Genomic DNA, 18,244 nt, shown 5'->3' with positions numbered 1-18,244 from the left:
CTTCTCTCAACGACAGACTCATTTTCTTCTAAATTCTCTCTATTCATTGTAGGTTTCATTTCACACCTCTCACCTATCCTGACTTCACACTACCTGATTGGCCACTCTGTCTGTCCCCTGCTCCAATCTCTCGCTCCTCCTCTCTCCCAGCTTTTGTTCTCCTATGCTACATTAGCTTTGCTTACTGCCCTGTCTTTCTCACACCCGAAGAAGGCTCCACTGCCGAAACATCGTGTTTTCTTTCTTCTCTTTTCAACAGGAATAAACCTATTACTTGTTCCTTTGCAGCCTAAACATGCATTCAGGTAAAAAATCTGCATTCGGCAAAACATGAGAAGTTAACCAATGGGAGGACATTCAGCCCATCTTGTCACTCAGTTGCTAGACGATTGAATCGATAATTTAAGTTTCAGAGAAGCCACGGAATCAGCTTCAATAACATGGCTGGTTACCTGAAATAATCCTCACAAGACGAAGACCGAGATAGACACAAATTAATTTTTATTTTACACACAAACTGTACAGCACTTCTGAACAGTGGGATAAGAAAAATAAGGAATTTACATTGATTTCAAATACACTTTACAAATCAAGACAGCTTGGAGGTAGGGAAATACTAAATGAACTGAAAAGTAAAAAAGTTCAAAACAACTGAATTGCATAAAAAAGTAATATCCACAACTTCTGTTTAAATTCAGTAGGTTTGGTCAACATCCCACAAAAAGTATATTATAGCCTTGGAAAGATTTTAAAGAGGAACAACAGGAAGGATTCCTGGTCTCTGGGTATTGTCATATGTACAAACAGGTTAAATTCCTGCAGTCTAGAATAAAGGAGATTTAGTTCCTTCATATAAAATAGGATTAATACTGTTCGACTATTTCACAATCAGTAGTGAAAGAGGGAAACAGGGTCACAATTGTAATTGTAAATAATTTAGGATGAAGAATAAAAAAGCACAAAGCACTTCTCTACAGAGAGTCCTGGGCATCTGCAGAATGCTTCCCCGTCAGGAGACTGAAGACTTATCTCTGGGCCTTTTTAAGATACGTCTGAAGTAAATCTTAAACTTCATAATCTTCTGCAGTTCCATAAAAAGATTGATGGGTTGAATGGATTCATTGTTTGCAATCTTTATGTTCTTTATAGTGTTTTAATTTTAAGACCTTTAATGTAATATCAATACTTTCAGGTTACATTTAGATATTTTTCTTTTTCTCTGTACATACTCTTCCTCTTTCACTTCTTTTTCCTAAAAATTCTTAGTCTCAATTCAAGCCCTAGACAGTGAAATGGATCATAGGCACTACACATGACGAAGCATGGTCAAATTCTGAAGTTATCAGATCGATAACTGAGTAAAGACAGATTCTTTTTAGATGCCACAAATTCAAGATTATGGTAATGGATGTATAAAAAGAACTGCAATAATAACAAAATTGAGATTTGCATTGCTGCTTATAATCAGAAGTAAACAGAATAATACCAAAGCTATAATACTGAATATATGAAACCAGAACAATCTATTAAAATTTAAAAATATGTAGATCATTGGAATACACAGTATGCAAATTTAATCAAGTCTTCAAAAACAGGGACAGATTTGACAATTCAATGCATACTTGTCTTTTCTATAAGTCCTAGAATACAAGTAAAAGAAAAAGGAAGCACTTCATAATGATGGACATGTGGAGAAGATGATTTGACTCACTGACACTGACAGTATTTGTATCTGATGATACAGCATTCCTGGAAAGGTACTGTACACATTTAGCTCTCAAATAATAGTGAAATGTACTACTCAAATTCTTTTATTGCCCCTATTGAGTTAATGGAAATGGAAGACACTACTGTATATACTGGGAAGTCCTCTAAAGCGTAGGAAGAAAGTTATAAGGAAATTACTTATTAAAGATGTTCCAACATGTTACCAGTGGACTGGCATTATGATCAGATCTACAGCATGTGAAAGTGAATGGTGGTTAAACTGGATTAATGTTACATCCTCATTGAGATCTTCAGCATAGTGGTAATTATATGGATATGGTTTTAACCATCAATGTAACGTTGTTACGTACTGGTTTGCTGAGCACACCATAGCAAAATATAGTAAACACATTTAGAATCATTCTCTATTGGATTGTGTTAAGCAATACACAAACCTACAGTTCTCATTAAGACAGTATTTAATTACAATTAGACAATTTCCTTTATACACTCACAATATAACGCAAACAGAGTACATCAAAGATTCTAAGGATGGTCCTCTTATTTAGGCACAGCCACCAGAGTCTCTGGGGGAACAAGTCACTGAGTAATCACTTATAATCGTAGGCAGCAGATTATGATCATCACCATTCTAACAGGACAAACAGGACTCTAAAATAAGCAAAGGCAGCACAGTAAGGTTCTTGTCCATTCAAGATATTACAGACCGATATTGTAGGTAGTACTTGGGACAGTTAACGCATGCATAAAACACAACAGTCATCCTAGAAGGTGCAACATTATTACAGATCAACCCCTGCTGCTCTTTTATTACTCTAGTTAGAAATTAATTACACCAAACAAATTCAGTACTGCTCTGTGAAATGTATTGCAAGGTATTTGTCTCAAAATTATTTCACTGAGAGCCAAAGGCCATTGACTACGTTTGTGAAAATATTCAGGCTGCGGTTAAAAACACTGCGAATATCAGAGTGGTCTCGGGCAAATCATTTTCCATATCTGTTAAATCTTAGGGATGCCCCAAGTCAAAATGGGCATCATATCTGACAGACTGATCTGTCTTTAGAAAATAGAAAGAAGGAGAATTACAATACTACAAGTGCTGATGCAAGGAAGACAAAGCAAACACTGAACATATTCGGCACCCTGAAATCAAACACTAGTAACATCCACAGGATTTAACAAGTAGTCTTACTGTCCATCTTACATGCCATTAACAGTTTTTTTAAATAACTATGTAAAAAATACTTCTTACATTTTGCACCACACGCTAGCTTACAATGGTCAAAGCTTTGGTGCAGATTTCATTTCTTAACAACACTGCATTTGTAAATGAAAGCTAATCCATAATTGTGTACGCATTTGTACATTCTCGCCAAAAAACAGTGACTGCAGCTGATCTGGCATCCCAGATAAAATTCTCGAACATGACTCGCACCTCGAGTTAACAAGTTTACAAAAACGGATAAGGATGCCAAGGAGGTAAGGGAAGTCTGGGAACTCCAGCGGCACGGCGCATTGTCTAGTTAACGGTAACCCTTCTGCTGACATCTTTAAACGTGTTGAAGCGCAGTACGTTACATTCTTGAAAATACAAATCTGAAAAAGAGGGGTCATACGCAAAGCTACTTTCACTTCACCCAGGACAAAACGTCTGCAAGTGTGAAAGTGCCAGCCAGCGCTGGAAGAAGGCTGGCATGGGATTGGAGGTGGGCCAAAAACAGAGGCAAAACACTGCTCTTGTCAATATCTGGGAAAACAATTCAGTGCGGAGTTGTTGACGTGGCAGCTGTATTTAGGCTATGGAATAAAATAAAATTAACAAACCAGGACTTGGTTCAAGTCTATTAATACACAGTCACTTGCCAGAATCAGTTCCCCAGAATGCAAGATGTAATGTGAGCAATGAGGGCTATGACAAATGTATAACATCTGGATTTCCGTAGGTAGGAAAAAGTGGTTCAACTCCATTTCATGGAAGTTCCTCTTCAAACAAAAGGATGCTCTATGACCTCTTCTGTTGTAAAAGACACACCACTCTCACAGTTCATATGAACACCCTTCGACTTCCTTTTTTTATGTCCAGTTTGTCACAAAAGATGCTGCTCATCACCTCCAGAGCTCTTGGAATGTCTACCCCTCTGCTGACAGTCAGCAGCTTAACGATGAAGAATACCCACACAGATTCCTTCCTGTTTCCTGTTTGGCTTAGACGCTCAGGTGTGGACATGAAACAGTGAGACAGTAAGCAATGGCATCAGGTCTCACCTGGAAGAGGCAACCTTAGGTCAAAGCCTCTCCAAACCCATACAGCCTCCTCCCCTAATGGCCACATTTCTCAACCTTACAGATTCACACAGGCTTGATATCAACACTTCAGATGTGGTATACAATTTACTGGACATTTCTTTTTTTTCATTTTAAAACCTATCCTCTCCAAAAAAATCTTTAGATTTCCCTAGTTTTAAATTTAGCCACTTTCAGTGAACTGTGTACAAGGGTGCAATGAGATGATTCTTTAAAGCAACCCAGCCATGCTTCATGGCCATGAGAAAAAAAAACAGTTTTAAAAGAAATTATTGAAAGAGCACTATTTAAATAGTTTAAGTGGTTCAAAGGCTATGGAAAAATCACATACCCTGTATGACAATCAAAACACAAAATTAATAACCTTTTGCCATTACAGATTGCACAAAGGACCCTGAATGGGGTTTCTAGAAAGACAGAAACCATCACTTCCATTTCAAAGAGGAACCAAAACCGGGTTCTTGATCTCTGTGGCTGGTATTCCCAGTATTGAAGTCAGTGGGAGACTGTAGGACAAAAGTCCCGCAGAGATCAAATTTCCTGAAACATATTCCGTCAATATTTAAAACGAGTTAAATCCTGGAAAACCATAGCTGGGTTCACAACTAAAATAAAGAAAAGTTAAAGTAAACTCTTCTGATAGTTGATGTTAAAGTGGATCTCAGTCGCGTGATCAACATTTTCGTGCTACAAATCTGTTTGCATTAACCATGAACCAATATCTGCACAAATTTTCTGCTCCCAAGTCATTGTATAAGTCCCTTCCATAAAAAAACAAGGCTCCTTAGCATTCCAAACACTGACAAGCAAAGATTAACCTAATTTTAATCAAAATACTGCTATTGTTTATTCATTATTCATTGTGAAGTACCGAAATGAGCAACAGAATACCGTTCCCTTTTTACTTACAAACACTTCTGTCACATCTCTTTCTCAGCATCCTCCTCTTGCTTGCAACAAAAGACCCTGTACACTTATTTACACAAGGTCTTTCCTCTGCTACACTATTAAGCTTGTGGAAAACAAATTAAGGCTCCGTTTTTATGGAGATGTACAGTACACCTCATAACCTTATATAGAACATTAGTGGATTACACAATATTCTACCCAGTATTACATTATGAACAGTTTCTATTCCTAGTGTTTAGCACTATGGTAACCTACAAGTAAAAAAAATAGCCAGACTGCACATGAACACACACCTGTCAGTATAAAAAAATACAACTTTTAAAAACCGCTCTGCAGAACTACCAATCCGTTGTGAGCTTTGTCTCTAAAAAAGGAAACCCTCTATTAAAGATACTCGTTAAAAAACAAATTTGAATCATGTGAATACATTTTTAAAAGGCATATTCATGTGGGGGTTTTCAGCTGAGAACATCATCCATGTTTCCCAGTATATCTGAAATGTGGTGCTCGCTCTAAGACTTTCAAACAGAAAATTAATAAGATTTAATATGTTACTTTAACAAGAAATTAATTTTTTTTTTACCATGTGGTCAGTTCTATATAGTGATCTGTTTTCTTTAAATCATAACACTTTTCCTCTTGTATTTCAAATATTTAAATCTCCAACTTTAAACAGTGTCTGAGAGACAGGCAGACGATTGATTCATGTGGAGAAACACTCCCATATTAAGGTATGAAAAGGTAGGCAATTTCTTTCCATAGACGTTCAGCAGTGGTTTAAGGCCCCATGCTGCTGAGCATCTGTTTTGCTGGCCTGTACCGTTAATATGCGGGTATGGAGTCCCTTTGCAACAGAGTGAAATTAGGCGAAATGACCAAAAGATGCCACCATCTGCACATGCTGAACTCCCAAGGGAATCTCAGGGCTGTTTTTTCCACAACCGCTCTCCCATGTTCTGAGAACACATGTGCAGGCAAGATAGCCGAGGCTATCGCGTGGGTGCAGTGGGGTGGTCACCACCCACACAGGCACAGAAGGAGAGATAATGGAACCATGTGGCTTTGGAAGTCCATCAACTTTCAGTCACTACTTTCCCCTGAGCTGCACACAATGAGGAATTCCACATCTAAAAGGTGATGCAGAAGAACAAGCAACAAAGAACTGGCCACAGTGAGGCAGCTCATTCTTTTAAAGTGGAATGTGGCCATTTTATTGGTCTTTCCCAGTAGCAGCACTTAAAATGCTCGATTAGAAGGGCTTCAGGCATAAAATAAAGTCAGTAAAGGAGCACTAAGGTTCTCCTCATGAATGATTTAAAGGTGAAAAGAGGAGAAAGTGCAAATCATGGAGTCACAAGCTTTCACTGGCCTTGGACCTTGGCCTTTGGACTCCCACTGCACAGGCCTCTGTCAGTTATCACCTCATCGTCGTCAGTGTGGGCTGCTACTCCTGCATGGGCCTGACATCGCTCTCCTGCAGCGGGGGCTTCTCATTCTGTGGGTGAGCCGCATGGGCCAATGCCTGCAAGCTGTGCCTCTGCGCCTGCTTGGCCTTGTTGTACAGCATGACCCCGATGATGACCAGCACTGTCCCCACTCCTGACAGGACTGTGATGTTATTACTGAAGATGATGACACTCAGCCAGATGGACAGGGCGTGCTTCACTGTGCTGGCCACACTGGAAACAGAAAAGAGAAAATAAAAAAGAGAGAGAGAGAGGGGTATTAGATCGATCAACTTCATCCAGTAAAAGATAACATTCCACATTTCACTATCAACCCTTCCTGCTGTACAGCATTCCTGATTTTGTTAGGGTGGCTGGAAATCCTCAGGAATGTGCTTGCAGTATGACATAAGGTTTGATAAGACAGATTCAAGCTGTTATCATGTGCCAGGGGTCTCCAAATCTGTTCCTGGAGTGCTCCAATCCATTTAGTCTTATCAGTCACCTAATTCTAAAGTTTGGGAACACTTATAAATGATTACTCAAATAAGCAAACAATTTGTCCAATTGATAGAAATGTGGTCTTTGAGGACTCAAGTATATCACATATATTGGGAGCAAGCTATCAACAACAGCTCCCATCTCTGGTCCTAGATCAGTGCTAGCTCCACAAAAAAAGGAGCAAAGTTAGACTTATATAGAAATCCCCAGCCCTGACTTCAACACAGCCCAGGAGTCTGAATATGCCGTGGTGAGACTAAATCTAGTCTGTCCCCTTTTGTGTGCCAAAAACTTGTGCAGTATGTTCTATCAATATGTGGTAGAGCTGCCTGTAACAGAGGGGAACTACAGCACAAATTCAGCTGTTTCTGCAAGCTGATTTTCACATTAGAATGCAGGGCACTAACAGAGTCCTGAGTCATTTGCTTAACTGTTTCTCAGAAACCATAGCTGCAAACCTGACTACTTCTGGTCTCTATTGACCTTTCAGCATAACTAAACCCTCACAGTTTGTTTTCGTTTCTCCTTCTGCACACCAAAGAGGTTATTCATTTAAGGCATTTAAGGTTATTCTCGGATGCAGCAGATCCTAATTACCAAATGTGTGAGTTAATGTACCGCAGCTCAAACGCCTTTGTGACAGGGTGTCAGCTATTGCTCGTCCGGGAGACCACAGCTGCCACAAGCTGTAATACAACAGCAGCTGTGATTGTGCCTATATAGCCATGACTGTTCTCTTCAGTAGAGGTGTGGCTGCTGTGCAGGAGAGAAGCCACCCTCCAGGGATCTGCAGGAGATCCAATCTAAAAGCCTTCAGAGCAGCTGAGATGCTGGTTGCTGCAACTCAAGTAGAAGACTAAGGGAAGACCGATGAGCCACAGGGCAGCCTTACAGACCAGCTGGGATGCTGTTTTGCGGTTGTCATTTCACCAGCCTGTCACAAGCTTCTTAACAAGCTAATTTCTGCAGGGGACAAACACACAGCCAAGCAAGTCTTGTCAGTCTGCAGGCCCTCACCTGAAGGTTACTGGGGAAATCCTGCCCATCAGTGCATAAGCTGTGATGCTCTGCAGGTGAAAGAGAACCCCGTCAAACAGAAGCAGGAGGATGATGTCCTGACTGAAGTTGAAGCTTCGCCCACTCTTTCCGATCACTGGAACATCCTGCATGTTCAAACAAAGTGAAATCCATCAATCGCAACAGGCCCCCGAACGCCCAGTAGACACAGCACTTCGGCACAACAGCAATCCAATGAGATTTCGTTGATGATTCATAAACTGGCAAGAGATGCATCCTATGCAAACTGCAGGAGAAGTGGTAATGAAATAAATGGAACACAGAAACAAATAAGAACTGAGGATAACCCACAGAGTTTGTCCTAGGGAAAGCAGTTCAGGCTGCGCATTTAAAATATTAGCCATTTGCAAATTTGCTTGCTTTTCAAATAAACAATGTGAATAATGTTTAAATTTCTGATAATGGCAGCTTGGCCCTTAAACACAAAAGAGACCAGCCGTTTCGCTGGAACAAAGTAAAAGCTATTAACTCGATCTCGAATCGGGTAGGAGTCCCATTTCTAAGTATCATTGAAAATGAAGACTGATTTATTTTGCAAACCTGCTGTTCTGCAAACACGAGCCATGACACTCATTTTAACAAACTTTTTAAAAGGGGGGTCTTTTTTCACACAACCTCAGTGAAGGCAACAGGAAAATATGCACGGCAGATTTGTTATCTTCTTCTTTAGCATAGTGCAATACAGTTAAAAAGAAACAGTATGGCTGACAGACTGAGTCAGACGAGAGAGCTTGTCACACAGGAGAATGGCTTAAGTCATGGATGAGAAAATGGAAGTGTTTTGCTTGAATTACTACATTTAATGCAGATCAGGTTTCGGACATAACTCACCATGAGGAAGATCCAGGCAGGTATTAGCATTATGACTGCTGCAGCACTGGTATAAAACTGAAGCTCTGGTGGGCTGAAGACAAAGCAGAAGAGCACTTGACGTTTCTCGCTCTGAACAAGCTATTTCCACACGTTTTGCCAGATCAGGCGCAGATTAACTCCATTTGAGGGCAGCAGGATACTCAGTTTCTCGCCTGAACTGTGATCAAAATTTCTCAATCTCACTGCCTACAATATTTGGGTAAAGTGTCAGAGCACCTGTCTTTACACGCCTTGACCAGTTTCTTACTCTGAGGAAAGAACCTCTGAGGCCCAACACTGTTCAAATGTTGTGAGTTTTACTTTCTGAAGTATTTAACTAAAAAAACAGGGAGACCTTTTTCAAGGTTTACTCTAAGGAGTCTGGGACACATTTAGGTTTCTTTATTAATATTTGAGGAGCAAAACAGGAATGCTAATTTCAATAGAACAGGATGGAAACAAGACAAAAGAAAAACAAAATTTCACACAGCGTTTCACAGTACATGACAATATTACACAGTGTGAATTAATATTTAACAGATTCCAGTGCATCAACATTCATATTAAATTGTTGGAAAGCAACAAAAACATATTTGTTCAAAGACATTAATATATTTTTCAAAATAACACTAACTAAAATACATATTTGCATCACCAGAAATCCTCATTTCTCAATAAACCAAAGGTAAAAGTATATCTGGTTCACAAATAATAAAAGTTACAGACCAACCTGAACTTGTACTTGTCTCCACTTAAAAGCTTTTTCGAAAAGACGTTCTGCAAACTACAAAAGGAAAGAAGAAAATTAGAAAGAAGAGTTACCCAGAGATTATGCATTCCGATCAACTAGAAAATGAACACACTGAATATCTGCCTGATAGGAGTGCTTTACCAGTCCATGATGTTGGTGGACAGCGCTGCAGAGAAGCCAAGCATGTTGAAGCTGATCTCAGTGGCCGTGCAGAGCGCTAGTCCCGCCATGACAGGAAACAGAGACAGATTCACCCACAAGCCTACAAACAGCACAGGCACCATCAGAACAACCAAGGGGGCGCACAGACACATGGGAAGTGTAAAACATTTGCTGCCATGTCAAGTATGCTCCTGTTTTTGCCCTAATAAAAAAAATAACAACACAATGAAGTTGCTAATTATGATGGAATCCATTTAGGACAAACATTTAAGAATCCCAACAGGATGTTTAAAGCAGGTTATAAATTTGCAGTGTGAGATTTTTAGATCTGAACTATAAAAATGATGACCTAGTTCAATTAAGACTTCAGATTAATATTTAGTTGTATTAATTAAGGTTTAATAGATATACTATTATCAATTTACTATTAAGTGAAGTTCTATGAAATATTTTACATAATTCAAAAATTGCCACCAATAAAGTGCAATAAGTGAGCGCAAAATGAAAATATTTCACAGGCACAGCAATGTTGACAGGCCAGACCATTTTGGTCATGTTAAGCAACGTCTCAACATGTTCATTAGCTCACATCCAAGTTAACGTGCTCATACAGGATGGGATCCTGAATGTTCTAGGTCAAGTACATACTGTATAGCAAATGATCACATAATTAATGCGGCATTACAATTTCTTTATCTCTATTTGCTGAAAGTAACCTGGAATCATTTGATGAGAAGACAGCACAGAAACATTACATGTAAAATTTTGTTACATAGTTTGTGTTATAATACACAGATTAAAAATATTATTTGTATTGTTAGTACGTTCCAAGAACTGAAGCTGGATCCTTCGAGAAACTGGCTGTTAAACCTTAAACACACAGCTGCACAAGTGTCAGGAAAATGTGCACTGAGAGGTGTTAAGCAGTTATCCACTCTCCAACATGTACAGCATATGTCAAAAGTGGTCCAGTGAACCAGTATTTATACAGAAATGAACAGCACATGGTTACCTGTATATTCGCCCAGAATTAACCTGGACATAATGACAGTGAAGAGTGGAGCTGAGCTCTTCACTGTCTCGGCAAAAGAAACTGCAATGTTCTTCAGACTCACCAGCCCCAGCACCACTGTGGCAAACCTGGGAGACCAGGAAACGCAAACACAAGGGATATGAACAAATAGAGCCACACCTCAGGACAGAAGTTTCCCATGAGCTCGATGGCTACAGACTGCACCCCATGAGCTGGCACATCTGAAGAATGGTCACTCTCTAACAGGTAGTATTACGAAATTCAATCAAAGGTTGTGACAATATCTGAACATGCAGAGACAGAAAAAGTGCTTTTTATTCAGCAAATTAAAAAATTATGAGAGGCCACGTCAAATATCATGTTTGTAGAATTCGTCTCTAAATATACTGTACTTATGAGTTATGTTAAGAAAATGCTTTTTTAATAACCTGCCTGACACAGAGCCTGTCAGCTTGTCTCTGTCCTCAGATAACATAGAAGACTAGACAGCTGAGCAGAGGTCATAGTAGCATAATGACCTCTGAGAAGTCAACCTGGGTCTCTTTTTAACTGCTTCTTATACAAAACAGCTTCCACCTGTAGAGAGGAACTGAGCTGTGAGACTCCACAGTTTCCCCATCTACAGCAACACCAACCAGTTGCCACAAATCGGGCAACATACCGAGAACAGTATTTCTGAGAATAGGAGTACAAGAGACTGCTTTATAAACATCCTATTAAGGAAAAGCAGTGACCTCATTAATCCAACAAACAGCATGATCATGATGAAGTTGGGAGGGTACTCCGTCCGTGTCTTGTGATGGTACAGGCAGCAGGGGACATATGTCTTCACACAGCCAATCACAGTGGTGGACAGCATCTGAACAGCACCTGTGAGAGACAAAACCCCCAAACTACTGATCAGAGTCACGAAGACTTACATTTTCCAATGAGTAAAACATATTCCTATTTATAGTCCAGCTACATCAAAACAATATGACAATAATCTTTTGTATCTCATCTTAATGACAGCAAAGTAAAAACTGCAAACACCTGTTATTTGGGAGTCACTTAAGAGCGCTGGCCTAAATCAGATTCCTGCTTTCACTGTTTGAATATCAAGATCTTACAAGGAAAATCATTATAAATTACTACAATTACTACAGTGATCTCTTGCAGGTCCCTCTGCTTTCCGGTGTCTTTCTTTCTCTCTTCGTTTGCATTTGTTGCATTGAGTTAGTAGTTTTAGCATCATAACTTCACAACTGTAAGTATTCAAAGGCTGATTTGAAAGGTAACGTAAAAAGTCCAGCAGTTTCTGGCCCTAAAGCTCTACACTGAAATCTGCATTTGCATTTGCAATGTAGAGCAAAGGGGAATCAGTATTTTCACTGCCCTTTCACACCTCCAACGTATCTGACTGAATAAAAAATGACTGCTGTGGCGATCAGCAGACCTAAAAGCAGCTTACCCAGCATGCCCGGCTCTCCCTCCAGCAGGGAAAGGATGTACTTGTTGAGGAAGAGTGTGCAGAAGCTAAAGAAATACCACAGAGCGAGGAACGCGAGAGCCCTGGAGTTCCAGACCCCCGAATCGGCCTCGATGACGGTGGTCTCGGTGAAGGTGATCTTCAGCACGCCCTCCCCCGGGCAGCTCTCGCTGCGCGCCAGCACCACGCGCTCCGGCCGGCTGCGGAACAGCGGGAGGAAGCGCCACGGCGACGGCTTCCTGGCCTGGCTGTCAGTCGCCATGGCTACGCCTCAGGCTCGCCTCAACAGCCCCTCAGCATCCAGAAAGCAAACGGCGAAGGGGATTCAGGATGGGAGAGTGTTGTGAAAGCCCATCCTGCTTGTCCAGGCAAAACTCCAAAGTGGCTCCACTTGCTTCACTATCATTACCCCAGCATTTCACTTTCGACGTCGTCTAGACACAGAAAACAAAATCAGCCAAATGGGTTAATTGTCTTAAAGAAAGACGCAGGAAATCAGAAGCAATGCCTCATTAAATTCAGATCATTACTAATTTCCACTGTATTACTTTCCATGGGCTCAAAAGGTTGAATCAACACTATAATGCTGATGCAACAACAGAAAAGGTTTAAAGGCTCAAATTCTCACAGCATGAAGGATCAAATTCTCAGTTTCCGCTGTAATACATAATCAAACATACAAAGAAAACTTTCAAAAACCAAACAAGCTAGATGGGCAAGACGGTTTCCTCATTGTAAACATGAACACGTTATATGCCAAAAAAATCACATCTTAGTTTAAAAAAATGATTTAAATAATTTTAGGAATTGTACAACAACATCTGGTGAATGAATGCAGTATACAGTATTTACAGAGCCTTGCAAAATGATCAAACCCACCTTTACGGCAATCAGCTAATCACAGGGCTCATCCATTTAACACACAGCTGGCGGTCCGGTTTTCTGCTTTACCGAGATGTCAGCTGCAGACACAAGATGAGTACACCCCTGCAAGCATACAGCAATGAGGTTAAAAATCTACCTGACTCTAATACCCCAGAGGAGCGTTAACTTTCACACTGGGGTTTAAAGGACTGGCTAATGCACTTCAGTTCAGAAGAATGAAAAACTAAAGAGTCCATACCCTGTGGTGTGTTCTATTTAAGCAGGAGACGAACAGGGAGAAAAGAATTCAAACAGGCTCAGCAGACCTCAACAGGAGTTTTCATGAACTAGAAATTGTGAGTCGAGATAAATATTTCAAGGTTAGGACTGTGGCTCCGTCCTCATATCCTACTGACAAGACAAAAGTTGCCGTACTTCGGGGATATAGTGACACTAGGACTTTATACCTTTAGAATAAATTAGGCTAGCACTGCCACTCTGGAGATCTGGAGGGAAGCTGGACTAGAATAAATGAAAGACTGGTGTTGGTCTAACTCTTGTGGGGTCTGGATTTGTTACTCTTCTGACGTTCTTAGTTGAAACCAAAAACATGATCTAAGAAAATGTAAACATTATAAGCAGAAAATACCGAACACAGAATGACCTTAAATTAATAAGTAAGTGATATTCTCTATTACCAAGAGGTACACAAGTCATAAATACTCTTGCTAGCAGACGTTGAAACCCACCTGCACATGGCAAGTCACAGTCCAATACTATATAGAGCAGCTACTTCATTCTTCGGACCTCTGTCTTGGCAAACTGCAAGGCCACATTCCAGTATCAGAGTGATAAATAATATAATATAAGATAAATAAGAGATCATAGTTCGCGAGAGAAAAAAGTGTTGTCTTTGCTTCCAATAAATGAACTCCAGAATACTTTATAATGCAAGATTGTATCAAAGGAATGGTAATGCATTCTCTAGGATTTTAGGTAAGGAAAAAGTGGCGGCAGTTTCCCTTGCAGATATCCTGAGAACTGGGTGTGTTAACCGTCATTTCTCAAGAAGCCATAACCATGCAGATTTGTTGATATTGCTGAGCAAATGTTTTCCTTTATAATCTTTTCAAATATATTTTTTATTATGGTTAACATTGTTTATGGTGTAAAAAACAAACGGAAAAATAGCTGTCTTGTCTCAATCAGTTGTTTCAGACAGCCTGTCTACATTACCTACTTATTGTTTAATCTCAGTACACTGTGCTGAGAACATCTGAAATGAAATTTTTGTGACAGCTGTTTTTTTTTTAAACGGGCCTATTTTTAACATTTTTCTATCCGTTTTTTAATTCTTACTTTGGTGTATAAGGAACATGAAATGCCCTCTTTTGGGGAGCCATTTGCTCAGTAGATTTCAGAATACATAAAAATTAAGGTTTTAAAGCTTTTTCTTCCATTGCTTACGTAAAGCAAAAGTTCAGAAAGGACATGACTAAAGCATGAGGGTATGAATATGAATGAGCTCTTCATCTAGTCACAACTCTATGGGAGACGGCACTGTCTCATGAATTTGTATATGGACTGTGCAAAAAGACACAGTTAGAAGCTTTGGACAGATCTTTTACCCTTGCACATGAATATATCCATTATCACTTGTCAAGTAAGCTTTGTCATGCTGACAAGTTATAATCAGGGCAAAACAGCAGTCTTAAGCAGCTAGCTCTGAACTGACACATCTGAGAACTCATAAGGCAGTTGTGTCCCCTGTAGGGTTGTGATTGCAGGAAGAACAGAAGGTAATCCTCTAATGAGCTCAAATGTAGGAAAAGCATTTCCACACTTAAACTGATTTTACCATTTGGTAACTTACAAGATGGTTTTCAAAACAGCTCCAGAGAGAGAAATGTGTTCCATATTTGCTTATAGATCACAAGCACATACAGTATACTGATAAAGGACAACTGAAATTAATCTTTTATTTTAGACAATATCAGAATGTTGGCTGGATTTTTTCTGTGGCGAACAAGGAAACTATTTTGTACTGTATATAATGTTTACAAGTCTTATTCCACCTCCTTGGCAGTGACAGTCTTGTGTAGTTTTGCTAGCTACACAACTAGAGACGTTTCTTTTCAGCCTTCAAATAATTCTGTCATTATGAAGTTTACGTAAAAAGACAGCACGTTAAGGGTGTAATTTGTGTAATTTTATATATGGTCTTTATTATTAAATGTGATTCAACTGATCAACACTTAAAGGAGTTTGTTTACAGTAATAATCATTTGCATTGCACTTCCACGACTAATTAACAACAGCTCAGTCAACACGGCACTGAAGTGAAAAGAAATCAAGTCTGCTGAGCTTTCTTCCTGAAACACAGAGAGACAGCCATCTGCTTGTAATGTCGGACATCTGGGATACATTCCATATTACAGTTCTTGTGTTTGCCTTCTTTTCTTACTCTATTTAAACACAGTCAACGTGGCAGAGAAGAAGCAGCCAATGCAAAAACCACAAATCAAATTACTTTTTCTTCTCCCCATGACAGCCACAAAATTTGGAAACATGAAAGTACGCATGACCACAAACAAAAAAAAAAAGTGAACAAAAAAGAATTTCAAGAGCAAAGCCTAAACTGATTGTGCTTTTTTTGTCTTGCTCATTAGTGACTTGATTTTTTTCCCCCAACTTGAAGAAGGAAAGAAAGTTAAACTCACTTTCACAAACTGCATGAAAAGTGCACACAGACTAGACCTGAAGATTTAGCGCTTTGAAGAATTGTGTTCATTGTGACAGGAATTCTAAAAATACAAGAGTTGTGCCTGACTAACGAATAATAAAATGCTCTGGATTTTTATTTTCATCCCAAATTTGTATAACAAAACCTCAATCGGTTTACCTACCCTTAGGAACAGCAGCATGATTTGTTATATAATATCACACGATGCTTCTACCAAATCATTCCAGTGACAACAGAATTAAAGCAGGTCAAAACAGCATTATTCTTTCTCCATCTTTTCCTCGAATTGTAAACTGAACCTGTTTGAAAACAGGTAATATATTTAATTTCAGATTGTGTAGGAATCATTCCAGGCACTAACGGACTCGGGTTAAACCCTATTTAACAAGATGACAGAATCAAACCTCATGTGTTAAGCATATCAAACAGCTACTTTTAAATTAAAATCCACAGTTAATACAATTACGATAGGGCCAAACAGTTACATGTTACATGTAAGTAAAGTTGGTTGTCAATCATCTTCTGAGCCACTTTATTGTAACATTGTGCAGCACATCAACATCAGGCTAGTCAGATATCACTCACTAAATGACACATGAGGGCTGTGTCAACCACAGTGGTGGACTGAGCCAGTCTTGTTCATACCCTGCAAGATGACTGATATGAAGCTTAACAGTCACCAGAGGTCAAAAGCTACCAGAGAACAACATGGCTCAGAATGAGGTACCGTGATTGATTTTGATATCGAAATGGTGGCACTGAGATGTCATAATGCAGCTGCAAATTTAAAAAATGTATTCCTAAACTCTCTTAGTCAAACTCGGTATCTATCACCATGGGTAAATGCAATTATAATAAGAAGTATTAAAGTAAATCAGTGCCGCTCCGTGAACAATTAGGGAGCCTCTTGACCAAGTTGCCTTATTCTGAAATTCCAGGCTTGCTTTGTTAAAACCTCAAGCCAAGGGTTGAAACCTAAAATTAACCGGGTATCATTCACACACATCTGTAGTCACAATTTCATAACTTGTATTCCTACATTACGAAGGACTGGCCTTACACTGATCAAAAGGCTGAGCAAACCTTCCTCATTTTAACATTCATAGTGATAAATCTGTGCTTATAGAAATCAACATCCCACTATTTGACGAGTCTTTGTTGTCCTCTAGTGATAAATAATTAATGGAAACCTGTCATTATATAATTATTAAAAGACATTTCTTCCTTAGCATTTCTGACACAGAATCTTCACATATAGCATTGTATTTTAATCTGTTTAAGATTTGTGTAATTCAGGACTTACTATCAAAGTTACAGTATATACGACAGTAAAATACTTTAGCTTATTTTGTGTTCCTGGCTTTAAGTAGAGATGATTCTCACTAAAAATTATTTAAATTCCGAAGCAAGTCTGATAGGTAAAAATGAATTCGATCTCAGCGACGATTACTCAACAAAAGAAACACAAGATTCATTTTTATCACATAACTGGTATTCGTGCGTTGTTTTTATAACTTATAGGTCTTGCACACTCTCCACAACATATTCAAATGGTCTCAATACCGTTGCTGTACTTCAGTATTTCACGAGTAACGAACTTGCTCAAACACGGTCAAAATGGATCACACGTTGAATTTTTCAACTAGGTAGTTTTTTTAAAAAAACATATCCCTCGGGTCTTCCTATACCGTCAACGACTGCTTGTCGGTGACATCTGATCTAGCCAGACGCCACCGACTTTTCATTTTACCTTTCCCCTCCAGTACCTTTGCAACCAGAGATGCTTTGTGTGTGGAAGCCCTTTGTGTTTCTAACCTTCTTATGGCGTTTGCGAAGTTTAAACAACGTTGTGCACATATTGTTTTCTTACCTCGCACCTCCGAGCTACAGTAACGAGCCAGTCAGTCTACTTTCTCCAGACTAATACTTCGGTCTTTTCCATCGTACGGAAAACAAGGGTTACGCGGAGTTTGAAGAAAAAAGCTGGGCATCCAGATGCTTACCCGGAGTTTCAAAACAAACCCTTGTAGAGAGCGTCACACCCAATAGGGTGCGGTGCCACTGAAACGTTTTCCGATTTACTGCACAGCTGAAACATCGTTTGACTTTGAATTTTCATACACCTTTGTGTGTATTCATCTTGTTTCCGCTATCCTGTAAATATTAATTGAAAATCTGAGTATAATAAGCCCAGTTTCCGTTAGCCTCTAAACGTACAATTGCATGTAAAATTAATTATTTGTATTACTGGCAGAGAAGCATATAGAGAAGGCTTTGAGATAGCGTTAAACCTAACTGTAGTTTTCAAGAGAAACTCTGTAATACCACGGGTTGTAACATTAAAAAACAAGAACTCAGACACACCACACGAAATCCCATATCATTTGTGATTTACCGAGATGTT

General features: G+C 39.3%; 1 protein-coding gene across 2 annotated transcripts; it reads right to left on the bottom strand.

Moving 5' to 3' along the window:
- Positions 1-484: 484 nt before the first annotated feature.
- Positions 485-18,235, bottom strand: LOC148642152 (solute carrier family 35 member E2A). 2 transcript variants are annotated; one of them, XM_088616969.1, is made up of 10 exons: positions 17,844-18,235; positions 13,113-13,220; positions 12,216-12,667; positions 11,500-11,635; positions 10,745-10,872; positions 9,712-9,832; positions 9,550-9,603; positions 8,799-8,871; positions 7,908-8,053; positions 485-6,623 (listed from the first exon to the last, which is right to left on the bottom strand). In XM_088616969.1, exons 3-10 carry the CDS (start codon positions 12,493-12,495, stop codon positions 6,389-6,391), a joined length of 1,173 nt encoding a protein of 390 aa, XP_088473095.1. In that variant the 5' UTR covers positions 12,496-12,667; positions 13,113-13,220; positions 17,844-18,235; the 3' UTR covers positions 485-6,388. The 2 variants fall into 2 exon arrangements, with proteins under 2 accessions (XP_088473095.1, XP_088473094.1); XM_088616968.1 differs by lacking the exon at positions 17,844-18,235 and adding an exon at positions 17,711-17,839.
- Positions 18,236-18,244: the final 9 nt, after the last annotated feature.

The sequence above is a fragment of the Lepisosteus platostomus genome, chromosome 23, assembly GCF_059453375.1.
Source record: "Lepisosteus platostomus isolate fLepPlt1 chromosome 23, fLepPlt1.hap1, whole genome shotgun sequence".
NCBI lineage: Eukaryota > Metazoa > Chordata > Actinopteri > Semionotiformes > Lepisosteidae > Lepisosteus > Lepisosteus platostomus.
Note: the sequence above shows the minus strand (reverse complement) of the source record. Positions and strands in the feature narration are given on the sequence as shown.

Bases quoted from the DNA above. Each gene is read 5' to 3' on its own strand.
- LOC148642152 (XM_088616969.1), bottom strand. From the start codon at position 12,495: ATGGCGACTGACAGCCAGGCCAGGAAGCCGTCGCCGTGGCGCTTCCTC. The intron at 10,873-11,499 runs GTCACTGCTTTT...CTGGTCTCCCAG, and splicing joins CTGTTTGTTGGATTAATGAG to GTTTGCCACAGTGGTGCTGG. The intron at 9,833-10,744 runs GTAACCATGTGC...TGCTGTTTGTAG, and splicing joins AATTCTGGGCGAATATACAG to GCTTGTGGGTGAATCTGTCT.